At 44.6% G+C, this 26,684-nt stretch overlaps 1 protein-coding gene across 2 annotated transcripts in view; it reads right to left on the bottom strand.

The window, feature by feature from the left end:
* Positions 1-26,684, bottom strand: part of Chchd6 (coiled-coil-helix-coiled-coil-helix domain containing 6) — a 229,243-nt gene that overhangs the window by 79,297 nt on the left and 123,262 nt on the right. For both annotated transcript variants that reach the window (XR_005972572.1, XM_041634609.1), the window contains exon 5: positions 15,741-15,824. Coding sequence is in view for 1 of the 2 variants with exons in the window: in XM_041634609.1 (XP_041490543.1) it covers positions 15,741-15,824 (84 nt within the window). In the remaining variant the exon portion in view is untranslated. The remainder of the gene's footprint in view (positions 1-15,740; positions 15,825-26,684) is intronic.

Here is a 26,684-nt window from a genome sequence, read left to right on the forward strand (position 1 = left end):
AGGAGCCAGGTGCACCCAGGACTAACTCTTCTCAGATGACATAGAAACAGTCCAAGGAGGACATGATTGGGCCAGAGATGCAGACTAATTAGACCAAGGCATCTGATTCAGCTGGCCTCAGGGTCATTTCCCATTTCTGATGGCTCATATTCCTGCCACTGAAAAATAGAAACCATAGTTCAACATGGAGGCAAAACAAAGGCTTCAGATCAGCAAGTGCTACAACTAAACTCTATTTCCACCACCCATCCAAGCAGTTCTATGTACCAAAGTCCCAAGTTTCCACCATATAACGAGAATGCCTGTATACACTCACAAGACCTGTGGTAACTAGAGATAAAGCCACTGGCAAAGTGTCCAGGACTGAGACAATCCACATAGGGAACTAGAGAAGATTCCCGAATGCTGGCCTAAGAGGAGGCCACAGAAGAGAAGCCCTCCTCCCTATCCTCTTGAGGTGATGCTCAGGCAGGCCTGTGGAGGCCCCAGAAGCAGCGTGGACCAGCAGGTCTTATCACTGCACTGCAGCAGCCCTGGCTCTGTGGATTAGGTTCACCCAGCTAGCCAACCCAAACCAAGTCCCGGCTGGCTGAACTGGCACCTCATGGTGTCCTGAGCAAGTGGCCACAGGGCAGAGGAGGACACTAAACATCCTGGAATCTTTCTGTCATCAGAAAGTGTCCCTTCCTCAGCTCTTACTGCGCACACCTGCTGATATCTGTGAAGCACACTCTGAATAATGAGCGACTGTGAGGTAGCAAACAAAGAAGGGCAGAGAGGCTTCGGGGGAGGGGGGGCAGTAAGGGACTAACAAGGATTGCAGGTATGGGGCCGGCCATCACTGCGGCACATTCCAACAACACAGGAGGACAAAGAGTCCTGTGGTCTCTCCTGGCTCCTGTACTCTCTCATTCAGAGACGTTCTTGACAAGGCTGATGACTGAGCGAGTCTCCTGCCTCAATGCTCCCAGTTATGGGCATGTGTCATCAAGTGTGGTGAAGCCTACAGACTTTGTCAAACATCTCAAGCTGATGAGACGTTAGAAGCAGCTCTGCACTGGGGTCACTGGGCAATTCTGGTACCATTGCTATGGCCCTGTCCTGGACTGTAGGGTGGAAAGCACCACCCTTGTACCTTCACTAGCTGTCCAAAGTGCCATCTCCTCAACTGTCTGAAGATGTTACCAAACATCCCCTGAAGTCACAAACATCCCTGAGGGAGGATCACACTCTATGAGAACAAGAGTGCAAAAACAAAAACCAAACCTCTTGAGAAATAAAATGAACACTCTTAAAAGGACTGAGGTGTTTGTGAGATCGTGAAGATCATGGCACCCACTGATTGCAGTTCACAGTGTAAGAGATAGGTACAGGGTCCAGAGGAACACACCAGTTTGTAGGAAGAGAGTTTGTGGGTTTCCACCAGATGCTTCTAGGACCCAGCAGTCACTTTTCCAGAAACACCTACTTCTAACAGAGCAGAGCACTGACTAGAGACATGATGGAATGGCCCAGGCTGTGAGGACAGGGTCAGAGGAGCTAAAGCTTGGAAAGCTGAGCCTTAAAAAAGTGAAAAGGGGGAGGAAAAAGCTTTTAGAATTGGATTAGGAGTGATAAGAGTAGGAAGGGTTGGGCTCATATTGGGGTGAAAGGTGGCCAGTTAGCAAGATGGAAAGAAAGGACTCCTAAACTCCCTCCGCTATCAAAGAGAACAATCTCCTTGACTGAGACTGAATCAAGCTCTGATGTGAGGGAATTGAAACTCAAGGCAGGAGAGATTGCAAGAGAATATCCAGTCACGCTAAATGAATTCAAATCTCCCCATCCAGATGCATCCAGTCTCAGCATGGATTCACTCACAGGACAGATTTTGGGGCTGAGCACTCCTGAGGATTCACAGTAAATAGGAAGATGCCCAAGACAAGCAACGTCCAATTTAGCAAAGAAAAAAGGGATAAAGCATCACAAATGACAGATAGGAGAGCAGACATAGGACGTCAGATCCTTCCCAGTCCAGAACCATTTCCCTGCCTTTTGTTTTCATGTATTCTAAGGAGAGGCAGGAGGATTATGAGTTCCAGACAAAATGGAGGTTGAAGAGTAGTTCTTTCCAATTCCTGACACAGCACACATGGCCAAATGGTAGGGGAGGACCCTGTGGCTCCGTAATAACTTTGCCACTCTTCAGGGTGGAAGCAGAACTAGAAGCTGACATTGCGCACTGGAAAGTACAGTTGAGTTTCATGTAACAACAGCAATTGTGATCACAGAAGGAAAGTAAATTAGACTGTTGCCTATCTAGCTAGATCCTGGCAAGCCCGGTCCACATGACCTCATCTGCTTGAGTCCCTAAGAACAAAGACTCTAAGCTCAGCAGAGGTGACTCACTGACCTAAGGTCAGTTGGCAAGAGCCAGGGAAGAAGTCAGATCTGGGTGTGGATATGGATTCCATCAGTGGTCAGTCACCTGTGGGAGACAGCAGGACGCTTGCAGCATCTGTAAGAGCTCCCATATACAAGAGCGTTTATGATAAGGAATAGAGTTCTAAATCAATGAGTTGAACCGTGTAACTACTAATGAATATGATTTCAAAATAATCATAAATGACAAAAAGTAAAAATGGGGAAAGAGGAACATTTATCATAAAATAGATGACAAAACAGCCTGTCGTTTTAGCCACTCAGGAGGCTAAGATTAAAGGATCATTTGAGCCCACTCAGGACAACAACCAACTCTGCAAATCATAAATAAATAAATCCCATTAAATAAATATCTATAAAGTAAACAGACCAAGAAAAATGAGTTTTTCTAACATAAATAGTTTAACCACTCTCTAATAAACATATCATATAAAAAAGGCCTATAAATCATTTAAAAAAGACAAATGGCCTATAGGAAAATGGCCAGTTGCTATAAAGAGGATATACTCAAGAGAAGAAACATAAGGAATCAAAGCACTGTTTATCAAAAGAGTTTCTTTATGCTGATCACTGTAAAGTGTAGTCATGTTTACAGGGGATACGATGCTGCAGTGGCACAGGTATGGGGTTGCAACTTCAAAAGCCTTTTCATTGGTATTATTCCTGAAGAGAAATCTGGGGTTAACCATTAAAACCAATACTTTGAGAGAGATGATAACCTTCCATGCCATCAACAGGAAGATGCCAAATAAACACAAGAGACTCCCATCATGCACTTGTCAAAAGGAACAAGTGAGATTGATGTACAGAGAGAGCTGGTGTGTAAAGGTTTTCAAGACATACTGTTATATTCAAGCTACAAAATAAGTTGCAAAATAAACTGTAACCCCATTTGTGAAAATCCACGTCTGTACTGCTGCAGTAAGGCACTCAAGAGAGAAAGTATCTTGTTGGAGGAAGGCCACTTGTTGGATCCTGGCTGCTCAGCCCGAAATAATCACACAGAAATCATTATTATTTGCAATACTGTTTGGCCAATAACTTAAGCGTATTTCTAGCTAACTCACATCCTAAACTAACCCATCTCTATTAATCTGTGTATCGCCATATGGCTGTGGCTCACCAGGTAAAATTCTATCTAGCGTCTGTCTCTGGCAGGGGCTATATGGCTTCTCTCTACCTCTGCCTCCTTTCTCCCAGTATTCAGTTTTATTTTTCCTGCCTACCTCTATTCCCTGTGCAGGCCCAAGACAGTTTCTTTATTAACCAATGGTATCTACAGCATACAGAAGGGAATCCCACATCAGTATCTGAAGGAAGGTCTCCCAGGGTTGATCTGCAGATAAAAAGCCAAGCTTCCCATGCTTTCTGGTGTTTTGACTTTCTGCAAATATACATTATATTTGTAATTTATTTAAAAGGTGACGAGGAAAATACTTCCAGGTGTAAAGTCAGAAGAGACCAGCATGAGAAGGTGAGCTGTGTCAGCCTCTCCAGTGTGTGGCAACACAGAGCCTGAATTCCCCTGGAGAAATACAGAACTCATGATCCAGTAATTTTAGGTTGAAATATGCATTTTCCTAGAAAACCAGTTCAGATAGTTCTAATGATGGAAAAACCTGGAGCAACAGAGTGTAATGACAGGTGACAAGGGGTAGGATGTTGCTAGTTAGATCAAGATAGACTGGATATAAATGAAGGTTGATGGCAGACTGAAAATTCAAGGACATTAGAAGATGTGTGTGCTTATGATCCCATTTTTGTCATTACTGAAACATTACAATATTACTGTTTAGCAGTCTCTGGTATGGGTGAGAACTGAGGGGAACAACTGTCACTTCTTTAAGGGCAGGGTGATTCAATCAATTTCCTTTTATTCTTTGTCCTTATTTGTATTTTTTTTGTTTTTCTTCTTACTATGAACATATATTTCAGAAATAAATAACAGGCAATTTAAGAAAAAGGCAATGTTATCCCATGGCTGGATAAGCTCCAAGCAGACAACCCAGTAATTCCCAAACACAAGTACCCAGACAGAGTTTGGAGACTGAGACAGTAGCAAAAAGCACTGAGTGGCATTCAGGGAACATTCTCCATCTCATGGGTCCACCTTGGTCTAGCTGTGTATACTGTTCTCTACAGACTAAAGGGTCATTCAGTCACTGCACTCTGGGGTGGGGGAGAATCTGGAGAGGTCAAAAAGTGAATTAGGTGAAGCCATGATAGGGAACAGTTCTGTTGGAATAGTGGGCACATGCAGGCAGCACAGGGGCTTCCAGATCAGGCAATGCTCAGCAGGCTGGAGAAGCGCCTAGAGACACAAGCAGGACCCAAACCAGAGTCCTGCAGCCCAGGCTGAAGGATCTTGGCCTTGTCCTGGTTGCAGTGGAGAGTCAATGAAGAACACCAGAAAGTCTGGCTAGACAACTGGATGTTGAATCATGGATGATATCCAGAAAAAAAATACATAGTGGGAGGGAAGAACATGGCTTCAGTTCATGAGAGACTAATAGGCTGCCATGATGAGGGGGGATCAAGGGGCCAGGAAATGCTAGCTCAGTGGTATGAGCAGGACACTTAGTTCCCAGCATTAGGGGCGCACAGTACACTGAATCCTGACGCCAGTGTCTTTTCTTGACTTCTCACTATGACACCAGCAGTAAACGGGCTGATCTAGGCCTGGGAGGGGAGCACTAGAAAGGGTGGAAAAGGTCCTGGAGTAGCTATCTACCTAAAACTATCTTTTTAACAAAGTCTTCCCCAGCTGGAATGGGTGACAACTTGCATGTGTTATGGAAAGTCACTCTTGGCTCTCCAACCTGTAAGCATCATTTAGGAGACTTAAAGTGCTGGGGGGACCAACACACAATGCATGTGAGAAGGAAGCAAGGCACACTATGGCTACTGCAGGAATGCACAGAAACCACTTGCAGAGAGCAGATTCTGACTGAGTCTGGGCTGAAAAGAAGTCTAACAACACTAAAGGGCAAATGACATAAATCAGTAGCAGCAAGCAGCAGTTTAACCACAGGGCTAACCCTTGACCTGGGAGGCAACTCCCTTTTCCTATCAGGCTCTAGCAGCATTTAAGTTCTCTGGCCCAGGTTTTGTGCATTGGAAAAGGAAAAATAGAACAAGCTACTCTCATGAAAAAGTCTGAACTACATATGCCATGAACTTCAGAACCAAGAAGCAACTTCAATGTGACTGTTGGATACAGACTTATGCCTTAAACAAATAGAAAACCAAATATCCTGGAAGAAGATATTATTGGAAAAAAAAGCATAAGAATTAATGTCACTGCTCTGAGGTAAGATGAGGACATTGTAGTTATGTAAGAATTACATATTTGAGACTTGTGTGAAGTACACAGGGAGAAAGGGTACGGCTGCTGGGAATTGGCTTTAAGGTGCTTAAATAAACAGATAGGGCACAGCCAGAAGTAAACATGCCACGGGAGAGATACTAGCTGTACTCCTGTGTCTCCCTTCAGGAGCTCTCCCCCATGAACAGTGTTGACTCACAGCCCTGCAGCAGCTGGCATGGTGCCATCAGCTGCTAAGTACTGACCCTGAATTCAGGTGACAAGGTCTCAGGGCCGAAAACTGATTTTCGGCTCTGACCCCACCCAACGCATGGTACCGCTGTTGTGGATATCCATGCCAGTTCTGAATCTGTTGCCCAGTAGGCTGGTGAGAAGTCCAGCTTTGTGTAGTTGTTTGCAGTTGGAACAAAAAGAATGCAATGACTCACTCAGAACATACCTGGGGCTTTCTCACCAAGCACTCAAACCAGGCCAGCAATCCAATCATTGTTGTCACCCAGCTTTCAGGGTCACTTTGAAGGTTAAAGGAGACAGTCAATATTTTTGCATGTAGAGTACACTCAATAAATATTAGCAGCCAGGCACCAGGAAAAGCAGCTTTGGAAATGGGTTTAATTTGTGTGTATCAACTCATGCAATTGTCTAAGTTACCTAGGAGGTTAGAGCTGCTACAGTTTCCTGAAACAGATTCTCAAAGACATGGTTCCATCTTTGGTTGTGCTTTGATAGCTATGAAACATCCAGCTGTCACTTAGTTTCTCTCAGTGTCTTCATTTTCATGTGACAAATAATCCTCCTACCACTCCCAAAGCCACACAACAAAACCTAAGCAATACAACCCAGGTATTATACCTAGCACAGAAGACCTATACAGCACACTCAGTGGTCCTAGGCTTAGACATCTGTCCCAAGGAGGTAGCTGCAAGGTTGGGGAGCAATAGGCCCTCCAAGTTTATAAGAGGTTGTAGTTTCTGTGTTTTTAATCTTGGGGAGGTGTCAGGTAGAGGAGGTTCTGGTAAAGCAGGAGATAAGACTGTATGGAAAAGAACCCACTTTAGCGGACAAAGTAGAAGCAGTGTAGAGAAAGAAAGGGCACAGGGAAGCTGGAAGCAGTAATGTAAGTGATGACAAAGAAGGAGATCAAAGAGGTGGAGGTGACAGGTAGAGCGAGTGTGTGGTTAAGAGGTGCGAGTGGAGCTGATACAAGCAGAGGGGAAACACAGAGGGTAGAGGAGGCAAATATACCAGTTGGTATAGAACCCAATGGCAGAGAGAAGATAGAGGTTGACATGGTGCGTGGAGAGGTAGAGGAGGTAGAGGGGTGGAGGTGGTGAAGATGGAGATGATGGTGGCAGAAGTAGAGAGAGTGGACCAGTTGAAGGAGGTGAAGATGGACCAGTTGGTAGAGATGATGGAAGTGGTAAAAGAGATGGCATAAATAGTAAAGATAGCAAGATGGTTCAGGAAGTGGTATAAGTGATGGAGGTGATAGTGTAGAGGTCGAGGTGTAGATAAAGGTAGGAGAAATGATGGAGGTGATAGAGGTGGAGGTAGTAAAGGTGGTACAGATGGAGGTAGAGTTGTTGGAGATCGTGATGGTGGCGGTGGAAATAGTAACTATTGTGGAGAAGAAGGAAAGTGTGGAGGCAGAGGTGATGGAGGTAGAGATGCCAATCTTGAGTGCCTGCGGAGAGTTAATGCTAGAGGAGCACTTAGTATTGGTTATGCTGCCTCTCCTCACAATGACCCAATGAAGAAACCTTACACAGATAAGAAAATGAAGTTTGGGAAGGCCTACTAACTTGATCCTTGATGAGGCAAGTTACAGTTTGAATGTGAACTATTGCCACAGACTTGCTTGCATATTTGGTCCCCACATGATGGCACCACTTTGGGAGGTTGTGAAACCTTTGAGACAAAGGGCTTAGCTGACAGGCACAGGTCACTAAGAATGGATCTTATAGCCCAGCCCTGCTTCCACTTCATCTCTGCCTCGTGACTGGCCAAGATGTAAGTAAGTTGTGCCACACCCTCCTGCCACTATGGCCTCCTTCAACACCAGAAATTGGCTGGACTCTGAGCTATAAGCTAAAATAAATCCCCCCTGAGTCTAAAAGTTATTTGTTCACAGCAAGGAGAAAAATAATTAACATGATTAGTGCAGATGGTAAGAAAGCATCTAATCCAGAGACTGGGATACTCTGCTTACACTACAGTGGAAAAACTACAGGGCCAGTAGATAGAGATGTGAGGACAGTAGCAGTTATACTGTTCTATCATCCCTGGCTGGGATCACTAATGGTGCCTTCAGCTAACACAAGGATACAAAGTAATGGGTGCTGGGTGAAGTCTTCATTATGTACCCTGTAACCAAAGCTAATAGTGCTATCCTTGTAAAGATGCAGACTCCCAATCAATGTTCAAGGTCTTAAGTGATTTGCTAACTCCACACAGCTGGCAGTGGTGCTGACAATCCAGCACTCGATACTACACTGCAACACTCTCAAGCCACTCAAGTGCAAGGCTATAGTCTCACATATGGTGGGGAAGGGCCCAGGGCATGGGTTCCAGGTCCACTGTATCTTCTGTCTGTCAAATTGTGCTAATTTATTCCCACTCAAAGCTCATGAGAACATACAAGTGAGATGCCATGACTAAATGAGGCACTGGTAGAGCAGCTGGCAGATAAATGCTCTTTCACCTAGCCTGGTACCAAGGTAAAAGACTTCTGGATTCAAACATTTTCAGAGGTCTCCTTTAGACTATTAGCAGGAGGCTCAGTAGGTGATGCATGCTCCCGTTTGCTCTGGAGGCCAGGCTCCATTCCCTGTGACTAATGTCCCTATATGCCACTGTTCTGGCTTCAGGTCACTGTGCTGTCTTCTGCTCTGCATCCCAATTCTGGTTGCATCTCTCTCAAGGCTTCTCTCTGGGGATCCTTGTCATTTGGTTTCATCTCCATACAAGTGTCCTGCTCTGCATCTCAATGACATCTCTGGGGTTGACACAAGTTAGGCCTCCATGCTCAAGGAAGGTGTTGAATGGACATGCCTGTACAGCTGTTCTTGCAACAAGAACAAGTTTACTCACCATTTGGCCCCAATCTTTACTCCTAGAACCTGTGGCAGACTCTGGAAAAGGCAGTTACTTGTTAGAATGCCCTGCTCTGACTCTGGACTGGCTTCTGCAGGATCCCTTTCCAAAAGAAGACAGGAAGTTTCCTCCTCCCAGATCGATGGGATTTCTACTCCTTTCTCAACTACCAACATGTTCTCCTGGATGAAACTTCTTGAAAAAATGGCCAGCTAGCCTGCTTCCTCTACACATGCCTACCTCAACCCCACAAAGACCGGTGCTAGCCTCCCTTGAGATGATGAAAGGCTCCTTGGGTGTGGCTATATATCCTTTACACTTGTAACACAGGCTTTCTTGGGCCTGAGCTCTCTGCTATGCAGAATCCGGCCTGCTTCCCACATTCTCTTCCAAGCTGATATAGAGAGGCAGCATGGTGTGGTGGAAGGAGCAGACTCCATCTATCTATCAGCTGCATGGCTTCTGGCAGCTTGCTCAGCCTGCTTCTGAGTTCTTTCATTTGTAGAACACATGTAATATAATCTAGTTTGCAGGGCTGATGCCAGGATCAGTGATAACTTATAAAAGGGGCCTGGCACATGGCACAGACTTGTCTTGCAGGATCTATACTTCCTGTTTGACACCTCTCAATCATCTTCCGGTCATCCTGTCTCATACACATATGTCCAGAATTAAACTCACCACTTTCCCTAAGAGCAATGGCTCATATGACTTTCTTTCCCTGAATGGCACCATTATTCTCCCAGGCTTTCAAGCTCAACTCTCTCTCCAGCTTTCAGTCCTTGCAGACCTTAAAATGACTTAAGGCCACACTTTTCAGCCAGGTCCCTTAAAATCACATGCCATTCTCTGTTCAGCCTCACCTCCATGGCCTCTGTGTGGGGCACCTCAGCTGAGGCTGTGGCCTCCACCCAGAGGTCCCTGCTGTTCCTTGTCCTACCCTTCAGGCTGCCATGGGCATTTTGGTTATCCTTCAAACACTGCTTCCAGTAAGCAGCCTTCTTGGCAAAGCTTCCCTTCTTCCTCTCCAGAAATCCGAATGCATTTGTTTCCTGTTTATGTGCACACACTTTCCTCTCTTTATTCTGGAAAATACTTACTGAGCACCTATTATATGAAAGAAACTGCATTCTTGGCCTCCATTGATGTATCACCCTTTGTGAATGACACTGTCGGGACTGTGTTCAAGAACTTTTATTAGGAAGAAGGGGAAATGTCACAGACACTAGGAAGTACTAGGCAGCCTGGTATGTGCTGTGTTATGTGCTAGAATCTCTGAGAGGGCCCCAGGCTCCAGGAGAGGGGACAGGAGGCACCAGGCACTCCCTGCTGGCCTGCCCTCTTCAATAGCATCCCCTTGTTTCTAACAACTAACATACTGACAGGTGAATCCTTCCCAGGTCAAAGAGTGACTCTTATCCAACCCATGCATCCTTTTCCAGTCAGGGCTTCTCCTCAGTTGACCACTGTTCAGCTTTGTGACCCACAGATTTGCTTTGCTGCTTCTGAATTTTATGCAGATAGATCATACACTTCCCCTCCACACCTGGCCTCTTCTGTTTCCTTCGTAGGGTTTACAAATCTTCACGACTGCTTCCTACAGCTGTAGGCTGCTTGTACTCACTCCTCGCTGGATAGATGAATGAACTGCATGATTCTGCTCTGAGGCTCTCCTGAGCACTCCATAGGAATGCCATATGGCTTCTTCTGGAGAATCCGCTGGGTCACTACATGTCCATATCTGGTTCTAATAGAACTGGACCTCAGTTCTTCCAAAGTGGCTGTGCCAATGCACTGCCACAGCAGTGTGGACTTCAGCTGACATCACCCATGTTGGCCCTTCTGCTGAGGGCACAACAGTTTCACCCTGTGGGTGAAGGTTATGGCTCCCTGGTGTGCACATGCTCACTAGCAAGTGATTACACTGATCAATGCCCCAGAGACAAGGATACCTGTGCATGGATCAGGCAGGCTTTAGGGAAAGCGGGGAGAAAGGGCTGACTATTCATAGGAGCAGGCATGTGTAAATGGGGAAGAAAAGAAGAGTCAAACACCAGAAAGAACACAAACGTTTCTGAGTTTTCCTCCCAAACTGAGTCTTAGAAGTTAGCCTGCATTTTCAGACCCAGGCCAGCTGGCCTTGGTGAATTTCCGAAAGAACATCCCCATTGTCTCAGTGTGGGGGTGCACCCCTCGCGGTCCTGAGTTCCTTGCTCGTGCACTCTCTCCTTCTGTTCCTGATTTGGACCTTGGGGTTGTAGTCCGGTGCTCCAATGTGGAACTCTGTCTCTGTCTCCTTTCACCGATAAAACTGGACTTGCTGAACATAGCGGACAATGAGGACTGCTGAGAAGTCAAGAACAATGGCAATGGGTTTTGATCCTACTGCACATACTGGCTTTGTGGGAGCCTAGGCTGTTTGGATGTTCACCTTACTAGACCTGGAAGGAGGTGGGAGGTCCTTGGACTTCCCACAGGGCAGGGAACCCGGTCTGCTCTTCAGGCTGGTGAGAGAGGGGGAGTTGATTGGGGGAGGGGGAGGGATATAGGAGGCGGTGGCGAAGAAGAGACAGAAATCTTAAATAAATAAATAAATAAATAAATAAATAAATAAGCAAGCCTGCAAGCTTTCTCCTCTGTGCAGCTGCTGAGTCTGGGAAAGGGAAGACAAGGGCTTACAGAACTGAGAGGTCTTTGTGGCCTAGAAATCCAGAATGTGAGCATCATTTCTCTAAATCCCCGAGGACTCCTTGCCTCAATCCTCACCACCTCCCCTCTATACCTGAGGCCTCCATGAAACAGAACCACACCTGTCTAAACCATCTCTGTTCCTGGAAGTTGGCCAACAGAACTGATGTAGAATTAATGAGTGGTTATGTATTTAAAATTAAAAGGAGGGGAAGGGTGGAAGTAACATTAAAGAGAACTTATTTCTTATGTCAGTATGCACTCTGTTGTTTGCTTCACACAAATAATCACTCATGATGAAATAATGGGCAGATTACCACCCCACCCCACTTCAAGCAGAAGAAAACTGAGACCGATGGATGTAAACACCACACTCAGCTCAAGGCTGTTCCATTACCAAGCCAGATCTAGATGATGTCTGTGGGACCTCAAAGCATACTTGTCCCTTTTCTTACTCAGTTCCATGGGTGCCATGGTTAGCCACAGCAAATGGGGCTTTTGCCAGCAAAAGCAGTCAGTTCTATATGGGCTTTCAGGGTGTTTCAGGCATTTCACAGGAGTTCCTGACACAAGAAAATAAAATTCTTTGGATGAAGAGACACAAGTCACTCCAGTCCTGAGAGAGCCAATTTCAGGCACAATGTGGGGATCCTGGCCCAGTTTGTTCATCTTCTAGAAGTCACAGAACGACAGCTGAGTGCATGTTCAGTGGGAGGGCAAATAAGATTGCAAAAGGTTCCACAGCATGACTCTGAATATGGCTGAGGGTATCCCTTCCTGGTGTGTAGTGATGAGCTGCGGGCAGGCCTGCCTTTCATCCTGCCTGGCTCCCGCATGGCTAGCTTAGCCCCGGAAATAATAACACGGAAACTGTATTCTTTTAAACACTGCCTGGCCCATTAGTTTTAGCCTCTTATCAGCTAATTCTCACATCTTGATTAACCCATTTCTAATAATCTGTATAGCACCATGATGTGGTGGCTTACTGGGAAAGATTCAGCATGTCTGACCTGGCGGCTGGCTCCATGGCGTCTGCCTCACTGCCTTCTTCCTCCCAACATTGTTTTGTCTACACCACACACCTAATTTTCTGCCCTATCAAAAGGCCAAGGCAGTCTCTTTATTAACCAATGAAAGTAACACATAGACAGAAGGCTCACCTACATCACTGGTGCATGTATCCTCACGCAATAAAAATGTTCATGGTGCATGAGAACTGATAGTGTGAATAGCAACTAGCCCCAGCCTCCTGCACAATGCCTACCTGGCCTGTGGGCTCCCGGTAGGCATTCAGAAAAAGTCTTGTGAAATCTAGGAAGGAGGCTTCTTCAATCCCAGAGAATAGGAGATGGGGCCAGATCACTGTCAGTAATGGACCTCACCCCAGCATGCATAGGTTCAAGTTCACAGCATGCATGTACCCGTGCTTATGTACTACTGCCAAACTGCAGAACTCGTTATGACACCATACAGAATACCAAGTCACTAGATACAGGGTAAAACCCAGCATTTCCTGTGTACTTGGCCCAGGGCAACACTTCTACAGATACAGCCTATATTACCCTCCATTCCCTCTTCACAGACAGCACAGATGTCTCCATCTTAAACATTAGGAAATGGAGACACAGAAAGAAATAGCAACTGCAATGCAGCAGAGACAAACCAGCCAATCAGACTCTGACACTCAGGCTCAGCCAGCTCAGTTGCACTACTGTCCCCTGTGACTAGTATGCCTACAGTTCTCCCTCAGGTGCATGAGAACTTTCCAGCAGTTCACTGTTCACCCTGGCGAAATTCAACACTCTACACTTATACCTTTGCACATGGGCACAGAGAATAATTATTCAAAAGTTTAGAAAGTACAGCAGCCTCCACTTCCACACTAAGAGACTATCGTGGCAGAATAAACGTGGTGGTACAAAAGCACCACAATGTCTCCTCCTGAATTGTGAGCCTGAATGATGCAGGCTTTCCTTGTTTGTCACTGTGGCCAGGGGAGGCCCACACGGAACCCTAGGACTGACCCCACAGGTGACAGGTGGCAGGCGGCAAAATTCTAGCCTAAGGCCTCCACCATTAACCCTAAATCTGCCTTGCCCTGCACCCTGTATTGCTTAGAAGTCTAGAATGAGCCCATCTCTTCCTGGACAGGAGCCCACTCTTCATACTATCCACCTTCCCTAGACAGGTTCCACTGTCATGTCTGCTTCATTCCCTCCTACATCAGGCTCTGCAGTCAGTATCTACACTTAAAGGAAACAGAAAGGGAAAAGAAAGAAGGAAGGAGAGAAAGAAACAAGGAAGGGGATGTTAGGAGAAGAGAGAGGAGGGGAAGCGGGGAGGGGAGGAGCATGATGGCTGGAAGGTCTGGGAGCTGTAAATGTCAGGTCTAAGAGTGCTCAGCAAACAGAAGTCGAGCTGAGGAGAAGCAGCAATTGATAAGGAGATTGTATTTTCCTCTTCCCAGCCATTACCAGAATAACATTAGCCACGGGAAAGATTGCAAACCTTTTTCAGAACTAGTATAGCTAAGCCTCACTCTTTGGCCTCTTGTGTCTTATGTGGGCTCCCCACAACCCTGCTTCCTCCAGCCTGATCTCCATCTGCTGGGATGTGGGATGTTTTCCTCTCTATTATCACCAGGAAAGCATGATCAGAAAGGAGGGCACACTTTGACACCTCATGAAAGTGAAAACTATTCACAAGCATGTAAAATCCTCCCCTTTCAAGAGGGCCCATCTCTGTGCCTAAGGAGCTGGATTCTCCTTTACTGGCAGCACAGAGGAGGAGAGGATGTGGAAGAGCTAGGTGGGAGAACGGCCTCTCCCTTGGCAAAGCAGAAGACTGGTCTTACGACGAAAACTGGAGTGCAGGTGGAAGAGGAGAGCGATGAGAGGAAAACAGACTTTCGAGGAGGAAAACTGCTACAGACATTTCCTTCCACCCCACAGAAGCAGGTGCACATGCTCTGAGTAGCCAAGCCCAAAACAGAGATGAAGAGAGCACAGCAGGAGACAGAGTATTGCACATACAACAGAAAGAGTATCTCCATGCCTGAGAACATATGGGCGACTGTGATAATTAGAGCCATGGCTGGTGGGTTGTTTTTTTTAAATTCCTTTTTGTAATCTCAAATCACAATTCTTAACATGGCAAGCCACAGCTAAACCTGTGCATGGACTGCTTTGAGAATATTGGCTTCTTAAAGGCCTCTTGGCACTAGCCAGGCACATGCTTAGGACTGCAGGGTGTCACTGTCAGGGCTCTATTCTCTGTGCTGGCTTTCCTCTACATGCCTGGCAGAAGCGGGCAAGCAGGTGGCCGTGAAGCAGGGAGCCACCGCCCTCTTGTCCCCATTACCTGAAAATCCAGAACTCATAATTCTGCCAGGCTTTGCTGTGGCATGCTGCAGGAGAAAACCCCCAATGGAAAGCAGGCCCCCTCAAGCAAACTGTCACTTCCAAAGCTCCAAACCCTGACAAATGACAGGAGAAGACTTGCCTGCAAGAGCTGGTGGCTCAGATTGCTTGGTATGAGGGAGAATACTTTTCTCAGGCATGAGGGAAAATACTTCTTTTTTAAACTTCCCAACCATCTCCTCCCATGTTATAAGCCATTACTTTGGAAAATTCTGCCATAATCAACAAATTAAAGTCCCCCCCAAAGTAAGCACGTTACCAAATAAATTTTCAATCACCTGTCACTAACATTTAAATAGGCAGAAATGCCTGTGACTCTCCTGCATTCCTGTGCTCATCCACAGCAGCTGCAAGCATGCTGCAGCAGAGTACTTTGATCTTCCCAAGTCCCAGGAGAAAAATCAATGATACAACTTTAATGCATTTGTACAGCAAGGCTTCATGTTATTATTATTTTTACCCAGTGTGGCTTAACTCAAGTGAAAAAGGTGTACTGGGTCTTAGCACCGCCCTGTGGTGAAAGTGAATTATTTTTCTAAAACTGGATGTGGCAGAGCCAGCTACATTCACAGAAAATGGCCAATTAAAAAGCAATTATGTCTGTGATTGCAACTTGTTGAAAGGCTGGGATTGTGGTGCTCCTGCGGAGGCAGGAGGATGGGCATGTCCACAGGGTGACTCGTGTTAGGGTAAGCCAGCAGAAAGCCTGCTGTTCTTCCCCCACCACGGTGGTGGTGGGGCTCTGGTCACGTACCTTTGGGACCTACGTGAAAGAAACCAGGCCTGAGCCTTACCTTCTCCTGGATGCGTCCCTGCTGCTCCTTGTAGAAGGTGTCACGGCGGCTGAGCTCGGCCTCTCTGTTCTCCAGTTCCCTGGCCTAGTTGGAAGAGAACAAAGCCTGTGTTAGCTGGCAGCAGGGAGAAGGCGACTGACGTTTCTGCTCACAACAATGCTTGGTGAGAAAAGCAGGAGTAATGTACAGAGAGCCTATGCTGTGGCAGGTCATGCACATGTGTTATGCTCAATTTCCACACAGCCCTTCAAGGTGGATAATTAGCACAACCATTTTGCAGATGATAATCACTAACATTTACTGAATGCTTACTATCTGCCAAACCCTGTTCTACATGCTTCTTGGGCATTTCTAGGTTCCTCCCAATGCCTAAGAGGAAGGTTAAGTGCAATAAGTTAATGAAGGTCAAGAGTCACAGTGGATCCCCATAATAGGAGATTCAACAGAGGGGCCAAGTAATTATTCAATAGCCATGCAGAGCTTGGGTCTGGCTAAAGCACTAAGCTGCCTCCAATTTCAGTCTGGAAAGAGCAGATTGTGGCACTGGTTTTGGAGTCTTGATATTTGGTGGTACACCACAACACTGCTCTATATGTTAAGCTGTCGTGGCAGGGGTCCCTGTTTATAGCAAGAGAGCCAGAATTCTAAAGAGGAGGGGATTTATTCCCCTAGGTGGTTAAGAAGTGTGTGTGAGTCATTTGAAGACAGTTTTAACAGAGCCTCCCTCCTTCGGTTATGGTAAGGATGGTGGCTCGGCTAGACAGTGGACAGTCAGGAGCTAGCAGTCTTGGGGTGCAGCCCTGTACTCTCCTTAAGGAGCTATATGACTTTGAACAAATTCCTTGTTTGTACAGAACACCTCTCTTGTGCAATGGCTAAAACTGAAACAGAAGTGTCCTCTGCTTCCATACCTATAAGACTGTCTGAAGGCTGAGGGACCCCAACAGAAATGAGCAGGGTCAGAACGAGGCATCTACAAAGGCTCACAGCACTGGAGCAGCAGGGAACATGTGCCCCTTACTGGAATACCCATATCTTCAGCCCTTTAGGTGCTGTCAGTATGAGTATTAAGCCCCACTGCCTCTGTCTTTCCTACACAGAAGCAGTCATCAGAGGTCAGAGAGCTTGGGACAGTCTGGGGTAGGTACCTGGAAGAGGGATATCTCTCCTAATGGCTATATACCCCTATGAGGGCTGTGTGCCCCAACACTACACCAGACTCCTGGTGGCACTTACTTTCACCACCCCCAAGAGCACAAGCTTATCAGTGACTGAGGTCTACTATGAACCTGAATCACATGATTTCCAAGTACTGAGCGTTTTATTTTAAGATACCCTATGGTCTCTGCAGATGAGTTTAAATTCTTCAAAAATATAAAGGAAGAAAAGAGGCAAAGATTCTGAAAGCCCCTTCTCCTTAGCAATGATATTCTTGCTGGCCTAGAATCTTTCAGAACAGCAGCAAACTAAGCAGCAGTGGGAGCTAACTGCATACCAGTATGAGCATACTTGTGCTGAAGGGCTCAAGGAAAGGGCAATGCCAGGCTATATGTCTGAGAATAGAATTCCGATACTGGCTCTGGCCAGTGGCCTCGCTAGTCTTGGGTAAGCTACCTTCCTCGTGCATTTTTCCCTTTACCTGTCAACTGGAGCAAAGAAACAACTTGGCTCTCCAGAGGCTGAAGAATCTAAAAATTCCAAGAAGGTTCTGGAATGCCAATGCTCCAGCAAAGCTAAACAGAGACAAGGGACTACATGCAGGGATTCCTCATAGGATCTTTTAAGAAGGCTCCTGGAATGCCTCTGGAATGCCAACACACCAGCAAAGCTAAACATGGACAGTGGACTGAATGCCAGGGATTTCTCATAGGATCTTTCAAAGCACGATGATGAGATGAGGAGTCTGTGTCCCAGGAACACAGACATAGCTAATCTGTGTGGGGCCTCTCAGCAGCCCAGCATCAACTGTGAATGATCTCTAGTTCAACCAGAGGAGAAGCGCATCTGATACAATTAAGCAGACAGTATGGGAATATCTTGCAGGGTTCAGACCTGTCATTTTCTGACCTGTAGTTCCAGCCAAGCAGAAATATGACATCCAAGGCAAAACTATCATGAGACTCTTCAGTTGCTCTGCCCTAGGGGCGGCTGGGGCAGAAAGGACAAGGAAGCTCATCCAGGCATGTACCCACCCTCCGAATGATATACTGTGATTCTGTCTCTGGGCAGAGGTTCCTGGAATACTCAGCCAGCAGCCACTAGGACACACATCAGCAAACAGTTGCAGAAGCAAAGCTCTGAGCAGAGATGCCTCACCATCAGACTTACTGCCCAGTCTAGAGACTGAGACTAGCCTAAGTCTACAGGAAAAGACAAAAGAAGGATCAGGTGAGGATGTAATGGGAAATCAGGGAGGAAGAATAAGGACAGCCCACTTGACTGGCAGCTCTGTGGCTTGGGCACTTCTTTATAAGTTCCTGCCGCACAGTGCTTGCCTACTCTAGTCACCTGTGAGGCTGGTGATGAAATCTCCATGAGCAATAATGTACAGGAGGCAATGCAGGGAAGAGAGCCCACAGCAGGCACCCAAAGATTTCCTCTTGGTGAATGAAGAGTGCATCACACAACAGCAGCTCTACTACAAGGCTTGCAGTCAGCAGGCTTCCTAGAAATAGGCACCTCTCCAGGTGATACTGGAGTGGCCATCATGGTCCCAGTAACTGGCTCAGTAATTCCTTAGCTGCTCCCAAGTGTCTATTATAAAAGAGCATTCTTTTATAATAGAAAACGGGCTCTGGCTGTACCAGATGTGTTCATGGAACCCAGTCCTTGTGGGAAAAGCAAATATGTATGTAGATAGTCAGTTTCAGAGTCTGATGTGCGGGGGAGACTACGACCCTGTAACATGCGAGCTAGCAGGCTGCTATTTTGTCTAAAGAAATCCCAACCAAGTCCTCTGGGAAAACAAATTCTAAAACAAACCAAGTATGTTGCTTCAAACATACAGGACAAATATCACCATTACGACGTGCAAAGTTGAAGGAAGGCTTTGAGCATGAGCGGAGGGATCTTTAGTGGATTAGCAGAGGGCCTCTTCCATCAAGACTATACTGCTAGTTCACACTTTGATGCACCGCTGCTGCTCCACACACACAGCAGCAGAGAAAACACATGCCTGAAAAGACACAGTCAAAACTGTGAGAAGACACAGGTTCAAAACTAAGATTAAAGCACTAACACAGAAGGGACACACAAAGCAGTAGGTGGAGTGTGAGCCACAGGCCTGCTGGGCTGGGGCTGAAGCAGGCCAGGGCAGCCAGGACCTCCCAATCCTGAAGGATAAAAATAAACCCCACCCTACAGAGGGGGGGCAGGAAACAAGCTGGACACCTGGAGCTGAGGGTGAACCCTGAAGCAAAAAGGAGGCATTACAAATTTCCACAGACCCCTCTAGCACATGGTTTTCTGTTTGTCCAACCTAAACGGGTGAGAGGCCCCAGGCCCAACCCAGGACAACAAGCTCAGCACTGTTGTAATTGGAGCAGCGGGGCTGCGTCCCCAGCACCCCAGCCGCCTGCTAGCTTATGCCCTGAAATAACAACACCCAAACTGTATTCTTTTAAACACTGCCTGGTCCATTAGTTTCAGCCTCTTAACCCATTTCTAATAATCTATGTAGCACCACGAGGTGCGCTTACCAGGAAAGATTCAGCATGTCTGACCTGGTGGCTGGCTGCATCGCCCTCTGCCTCAGAGAGCAGAGCTATCATGTCTGCCCAGGAGAGGGGAGCATGGCATCTCTGAGCTCACTTCCTCTTCCTCCCAGCATTCTGTTCTCTTTACTCCTCCCACCTATGTTTTAACCTATCAGGGCCAAGCAATTTCTTTATTGCTTAACCAATGAAATCAACAGATTGACATATGACATTCCCATATTACAGCACCCACTTTCTGAGGCCTCTGCAGTGTATCAACACAACTGTGCAGACAGAAGGAAGATCTTAGCCTAACCCGGTGGGTACAGTCAGTTAGAAAAACGACATCAGTATACTAAGGTCACACCGAAGGTAATCAGGGAAAGAAAGCAGCCAGACAAATCTCATACTGTGAATCTAGACTCATTTAGGTGAGGAAGCATATTGGCAAAACCAGTAACTAAGACAGATTCACCCCAGATCACACTAATGTCATGGGACAATATCACAAGGATGAAAAGATTTTATGGTGACATTTCAAACATAAGACAAAGCAATGTAGTAAAAACTCAGATAGCATCATTAAGCTTCAGCAACCAAGAACTAAGACAGGAGTGTGCATACACACATGCTCAAACACACAGGCATGCACTAACACCTATTCTGAGTGTTCCAGCAAGTAACTTCATCTGTGTAGACTTCAACATGCTATTCTAAAAGACAAGGACTTTTATTCTTCTAAACAGAACATAAGTATCACTTAAAAAATAAGATTGACTCCTCATCAAATATGCAGAGTATTAAAATCTCCTACTGATAAAATATTTTATTATACATGTTTAAGTTGCCTCAAAGAAATGAATGATTTTTCATTTATAAAAAGGAAATTATGAGCATAAAATAATCAAACCCCAAAACATATTAATACTCAAGTCTTCAAATAAAAACCGCAATGTGGTAAAATAAACCTTAAGCATAGGGCAGTAAAGGGAAATGAACAGTGTGTGAATGGTACAGAGTTACCAGCCAGAGGCAGCAGGCGGGGATGATAAACAGGCCTGAAGAGGAGGCTGGGGACTGGCAAGCACAGGTATAATGGCTACCACAAAGGGATTGCCTGGAAAGAAGGGCAGAGGCAAAGGGAAGAGAGCACTAAGAGTAGATGCAGACAAGAGGGCAACCATGGGCATGGTGAGAGTGAAGACATGGAGCAAGATAGAGGTAAGGAAAGAGACAAGTGTTGGAAGAAGGTGGGCAGACAACAGTAAGGAGAAATCACAGGGAAAAAAAGAGCCATTATAGGAAATATGTGGTAGACAGTCTCCAAGAGGCCCAAACTCTCCTTCATTTCCACACTCAGGTCTTGTGTGGTCCCCTTCTCTAAGTGTGGGTTGGACCTGGAGGCAGTGCTAATCACCAGACTATGACAAACATGGTGTGATGCCACTTCTGAGATTTGTGTTCACAAGCCAGGGGTCTGCTTGGCTTCCCTGCTCCCATCCCTCTTGCTTCCTCACACCATGAGCTTCCATGTTATAAGCTTCCCTAGAGAGACACTCACATGATAATGAACTGAGGGCAGGGAAGAAGGGAGCACCATCAGCAGCCAGTGAGAGAGGCTGAGGCCTGCTTCCAGCAGCCAGAAGGGAACATGCAAGCATCCTCTCCAGTGAGGCCTTCAGCTGCAATAGCAGTCACAGAAAGTACCTGAAGCAGCACTGAGAAGCCTGGAAATTGGAGCAGCCACTGAGCTAGATGTCTCACCCAGCAGTGCAAACACCACTCACTGACTGAAGCCACTTAATTTTGTAAACTGATATTTAGCAATAGATAAATATAAAATTTAAATTGATCAATCTCATTCTTTTGGGAAAAAGATGATCACTTGGATAAAATACAAACCAAGTAGCTGATACTTTCAAGAGACCTAGACATCTATACAAACAGCCATACAGAACAACAACAAACCCTTTACTGGACAGAAATAAATAAATATTCAATAAAAACCTAAAATATGTATGAGACAGAGAGTGAGGGCAAGTGAGAGCAAGTGCACTACCACCACCAAGAGATAAAATAATAGAATCAGATCACTAACAGCTCAGACATCGGAATCAAGACACTATGCTGACATGAGAGGGATCTAGCAGAGAAAGGCAGATGTGTATGAAGAGACAAAGAATCTTTACAGTGATGGAAATGGCTCCGATTAGTATTAGTACAAATCTACTGCCAATCTTACTGAGTACTCCTCACATGTGGCTTCTTTCTTGTTTCCTTTGAGATTTGACTTCAACTTCTGCTGGCATGATTACCAAGTGTCTAGGTGTGGGTCCCTGGGATCTTACACACTAAACACTTGGTCTAATTTTCCAGGAACCCGAAGCAGAATTTTAAATTCTTGCTTTTCTTTCTAGATTTCTTGACACCAGGTTGTTTGCTTAAATAACTACCTTTGCAGGCAGCCATGTTTCCAACAAATATCTATGGTTGTTTTAGACAAAATTCCTGGGAAAAGAAGGTTTGCAATGAGAAACAGTTGGGTCAGATGAAGATGAACCTTTTAAATGGGATGTTTCAGAAAAACAGTAGGCAGGAACAGCACCTACAAGAGCTCCAGCCTTTTTCTGCCTCTCCAGTGCCCCTCCAGGCTTGCATGCTACCTGTGAGCTATTGGTTTTGAGATTGCCAAGGAGCTTTGAAGAGGGAAGGATGAAATAGGGTCAGTGAAAGTGGCCAAGTCTTTGCTGTTCTGACTGAAAGTTTCTTATTTTCTTATACAAATGTTTGGTGTAGGAGGCCCTTATGTATTTGAGTTGCTTTCATTGGTTATTAAAGAAACTGCCTTGGCCTAGTTGGTAGGGTGGAACTCAGGTAGGTGGGGAAGACAGAACAGAATTCTTCTGGAGGAAGAAAGCAGAGTCAGGCAGACGCCATGGTTCTCCTGTCTGAGACAGATGCTGGTTAGACTTATGCCGGTAAGCCACAGTCAAGTGGCAATATACATTAATGCAGATGGGTTAAACTAATATGTGAGAGTTAGCCAAGAAGAGGCTAGATATAATGGGCCAGGCAGTAGTTTAATTAAAACAATTTCTGCATGGTTATTTCCGGAGCTAAGCTAGCCAGTGGTGGGACACAACCCGCTCCTCTTACTACAAATGTTCCTGCATTGGGTTAATGTTCAAAATTGTGAGAAAGTGCCAGGTGTGGTGGCACCTTTAACTCCATCACTTGCACTCAGGAGGCAGAGGCAGGCAATAGATATCTGAGTTCAAAGCTAGCCTGTTCTACATAGTATGTTCCAGGCTACTAGAACGATATAGAAAGACTGTTTTAAAAAATGTGAAAAAGTAAACTCTATTTTCTGTCACTGTTTGATGGAGGAAGGTCATTGGCTAATAAAGAAACTGCTTGGCCCTGATAGGTTAGAACATAGGTGGGTGGAGTAAACAGAACAGAATGCTGGGAGGAAGAGGAAGTGAGCTCAGACTCAATAGCTCTCCTCTCTGGGGCAGATGCAATGAAGCAAGCCGCCAGGTCAGACATGCTGAATCTTTCCTGGTAAGACTGGTGCTACACAGATTATTAGAGATGGGTTGATCGCGATATGAGAATTAGCCAGTAAGGGCTAGAGCTAATGGGCCAAGCAGTGTTTAAAAGAATATAGTTTGTGTGTTGTTATTTCGGGGCATAAGCTAGCCAGGCGGCTGGGAGCAGGGCGGCAGGAATGCAACCCTCAGCTCCTACTACAATTGTTGTCATTGCTTCTTGAGAATGGATTGGTAGAGAGAGCCTTAGTCCACCACTTGCACTGACAAGCAGATGAGGTGACATAAAATCAGGGGTTACTGACACACCAAACAGAGACAGCCTAGGATAGTATCATGACCCTAGAAACACGTCTCTATTAAAATCAAACATAGAGAGGTTGGCTCCTCCTGCTGCCCCTCCTTTCTAAGAAGGGACCCCAGACTTCCACCACTTATTCCTCCCTCTCCTGCCACCTGAGAACCTGCTCATCCTTCCTGTAATCTCTCCTTTTCAGATAGGGACCTCAGACTCCACCAGAACTCTACCCAGCCCAGTGACCTTCCACAGACTTCTGGAGACTGGATGTGAGGACCTTCTAAGTCTACAGAATGCCTGCTCCTGTGACCTGAAGCTCCACATAGCACTGGTTGAGTGAAGACTGCTTCTTTTTTTTTTTTAGAATATTGGTCAAATATATTTTTATAGAACCATAATAATAGTTGCATGCAGTCATTTATTAAAAGAATGTTTCTGGTGATCTGTCTGCTGGTAAAGTTATATATTGCTGAGTAAAATATTCATCACAAAATCTTACAAATAGGTTTTCTCCCATGCTATATTTTATACTCCATTTGAGCATCAAGTTCCCTGAAGACTGAACCCTAAGTCTCACTCATCTGGTCAACAACCTGACAAATTAGAACAACAGCAAACAGAGATCCAAACACCCTCTCAACCAAGGGGAAACAATGACTGTATCAGGAAATGTCAACAACCTAACTCAGGATACTGAGCCCCCATCACAAAACATGAACAAGATCAATAACCAAGACAATAGACACTTTGCAAAAATTAGTACTACCATAATAATATTCCTGAGAAAAGTGATTTAGATGGTATACAAAAATAATGATTTCAAAATACCAATAATAAATATGATCTATGAACTCAAAGATGATACAAATAAATATGAGAATGAAGACCATGAAAACAAATAGTTTAATGAAACAATGAAAATAATTCGATATTAAAATATATTTTAATAAAGAGAATCTCTGAAAAATAGCCAAAGTAAAATTAAAAAAACAATCCAAAGAGAAATGAAAAATTGAATAAGTTAAAAAAATCAGAGGAAAGCCTCAGCAATAGACTGGATCAAATGGAATACAGAATATTGGACCTTGAAGACAAGTTCACTCAAAAAATAAATAAATAAAGGTGAAATAAAAAACTATGACAGAGTATGAAGGATTTCTGAGACAATAAAAAATGAACAAACCTATGAATAAATACAGGCAAAAGAGAAGACATGCAAGTTAAAGGCACAGAAAAACGTTTAAGACATTATAGAAGAAAACTTCCCTAATCTAAGGAAAGAGATGCCTATCAAAAGAAACTCCCATGACACATAATAATCAAAACACTACATGTACAGTACAAAAAAAGCTGCAAGGGACAAGATCAAATCACATCTAAAAACAGGTTCTTCAGAGTAAGTTCTATAGGAACTTAAGAAGCAAGAAGGGCTCAGACCTATGTCCTATTAAAGTCATGAAAGACAACATATGCCTGCCACCTAGACTACTATACTCAGCAGAACTATTAGTTGTAACTAAAAAATAAGGGAAAAAAATTCCAAGCTAAAGAAAGACTTAAGAAAAGTACTGACACTAAGCTAGTTCTACAGAGACTACTAGAAACAATTTGTAATTCTGGAGAACAGGTAAAATATGCACAAGGATGAACAGGGAATGAATAAATCCAGAATGTTTAATAAAAAGAGGACAAAGAAAACACCACAAAACAACAAATGATAGTAACTAATATACACTGCTCAATAACTTTTAATTTTAATAATCTCAATTTCCCAATAAAGAGACACAGACTAATGGATTAGGCCAGAAAATAGGGTATATATTTTTGCTGCCTCTAAGAAACACACCTTACCACCAATATACAGCACTTTATGATAAACGGATAAAAGAAGGTATTCCAAACAAACAGAACAGAGAAACAAGCAGGCAGGGCTATCCTAACATCTGAGAAAATAGACTTCAGATCAAACCTACTCAGAAGAGATAGGGAGGATCACTTCATAGTCATTAAAGGACAGAGTATTTAAACCTTAAACATATAAGCATCAAACACAGAAACAACCAATTTCATACAACAAACATAATTAGATTTGAAACCACATATTGATCCTATCAGATTGAGAGTGGTGATGTCAATAACACACTCAATAATAGGCAGGTAATCTGGGAAAAAAAACAAACAGAGAAAGTTGGAGTTAAATGATATCATAAACCAAATGGACAGAATATATCTACAAAACTTCCATTTAACTCAAGAATACACATTCTTCACAGCAGTCCATGGAACTTTCTCCAAAATTAACCACAATATGAAGCAAAGCAAATCTAAACGATTTATAGGAAAATTTGAAACATTCTGCATTCTATCTGATCATAATGGAATACAGAAAGATACCAACTGCAATAGAAATGGTAAGGAGGACAAAAATTCACAGAAACTAAACACACTGCTGAAAGAAGAAAATCTGCAATTCCTAGACTTGAATGAAAATGAAAATGCAACATCCTAAAGCCTTGGAATACAATGGAAACTGCCCCAATGGGGAGATTTACAGTGCCAAGTGCTACATAAAAAGGTTTTGAGAAATCTCAGATTGATAATTTAATGATGCATGTGGAGGCCTCAGAAAACTAAGAACTTGAGAGAGAGAGAGAGAGAGAGAGAGAGAGAGAAGGAGAGAGAGAAAGAGAGAGAGAGAAAAGAATATTAAGTTATTAAGCTCAGGGCTGAAATTAATAAAATAGAAAATAAATAATACAAAGAATTAATGAAGAGTTTGAAAGATTAACAATATTGACAAACCTAAATTAGCCAAAAGAGAGAGAATCCAAAATAAGAAAATTAGAAAAATGGAGACATTACAATAGACATTGAGGAACTACAGAAGATCATAAGGATGTATTTTAAAACTCTATTGAGGAATTTAATAGGATCTTAACGACATATTTAAAAATTCTATATTCTGCATTGGGTGGAGACACAGGGTATCCCTAGCTCTTTTAGTCCTAATGCAACCTGCCTGAAGGAACTCCTCTTCCCACCCTATTTCCATTCCCTGAACACTCTACCTCCTGGGCAGAGCCCTAGTTCCCACAGTTCTTTTCCATTGCCCCATCAGCCTTTTCTCCTAGCTTATCTCTATTTCTTTGTGCCAACCCATAGAAGCACTCTCTATCAGGGACCCCATAGCCACTATGTTTGCCTAGGACCCAGAGTGGGAAACAGCAAGTAAAGAATGGAATGGTCACCAGACCAGACCAGATATTGACACCAAGAAACACCTCAAATACCACAACTCCAGATGCCTAGATCCTCGGCCCCAAACACAATCATGAACAGCCAAGATAATATGCCTCAACCATAAGTCAGCAAACTTATTGCAATAGGCTCTGAGAAATAC

Source organism: Microtus oregoni, unplaced genomic scaffold, assembly GCF_018167655.1.
Source record: "Microtus oregoni isolate MIOR12 unplaced genomic scaffold, Mior012 000002F_ref0000024, whole genome shotgun sequence".
Lineage (NCBI taxonomy): Eukaryota > Metazoa > Chordata > Mammalia > Rodentia > Cricetidae > Microtus > Microtus oregoni.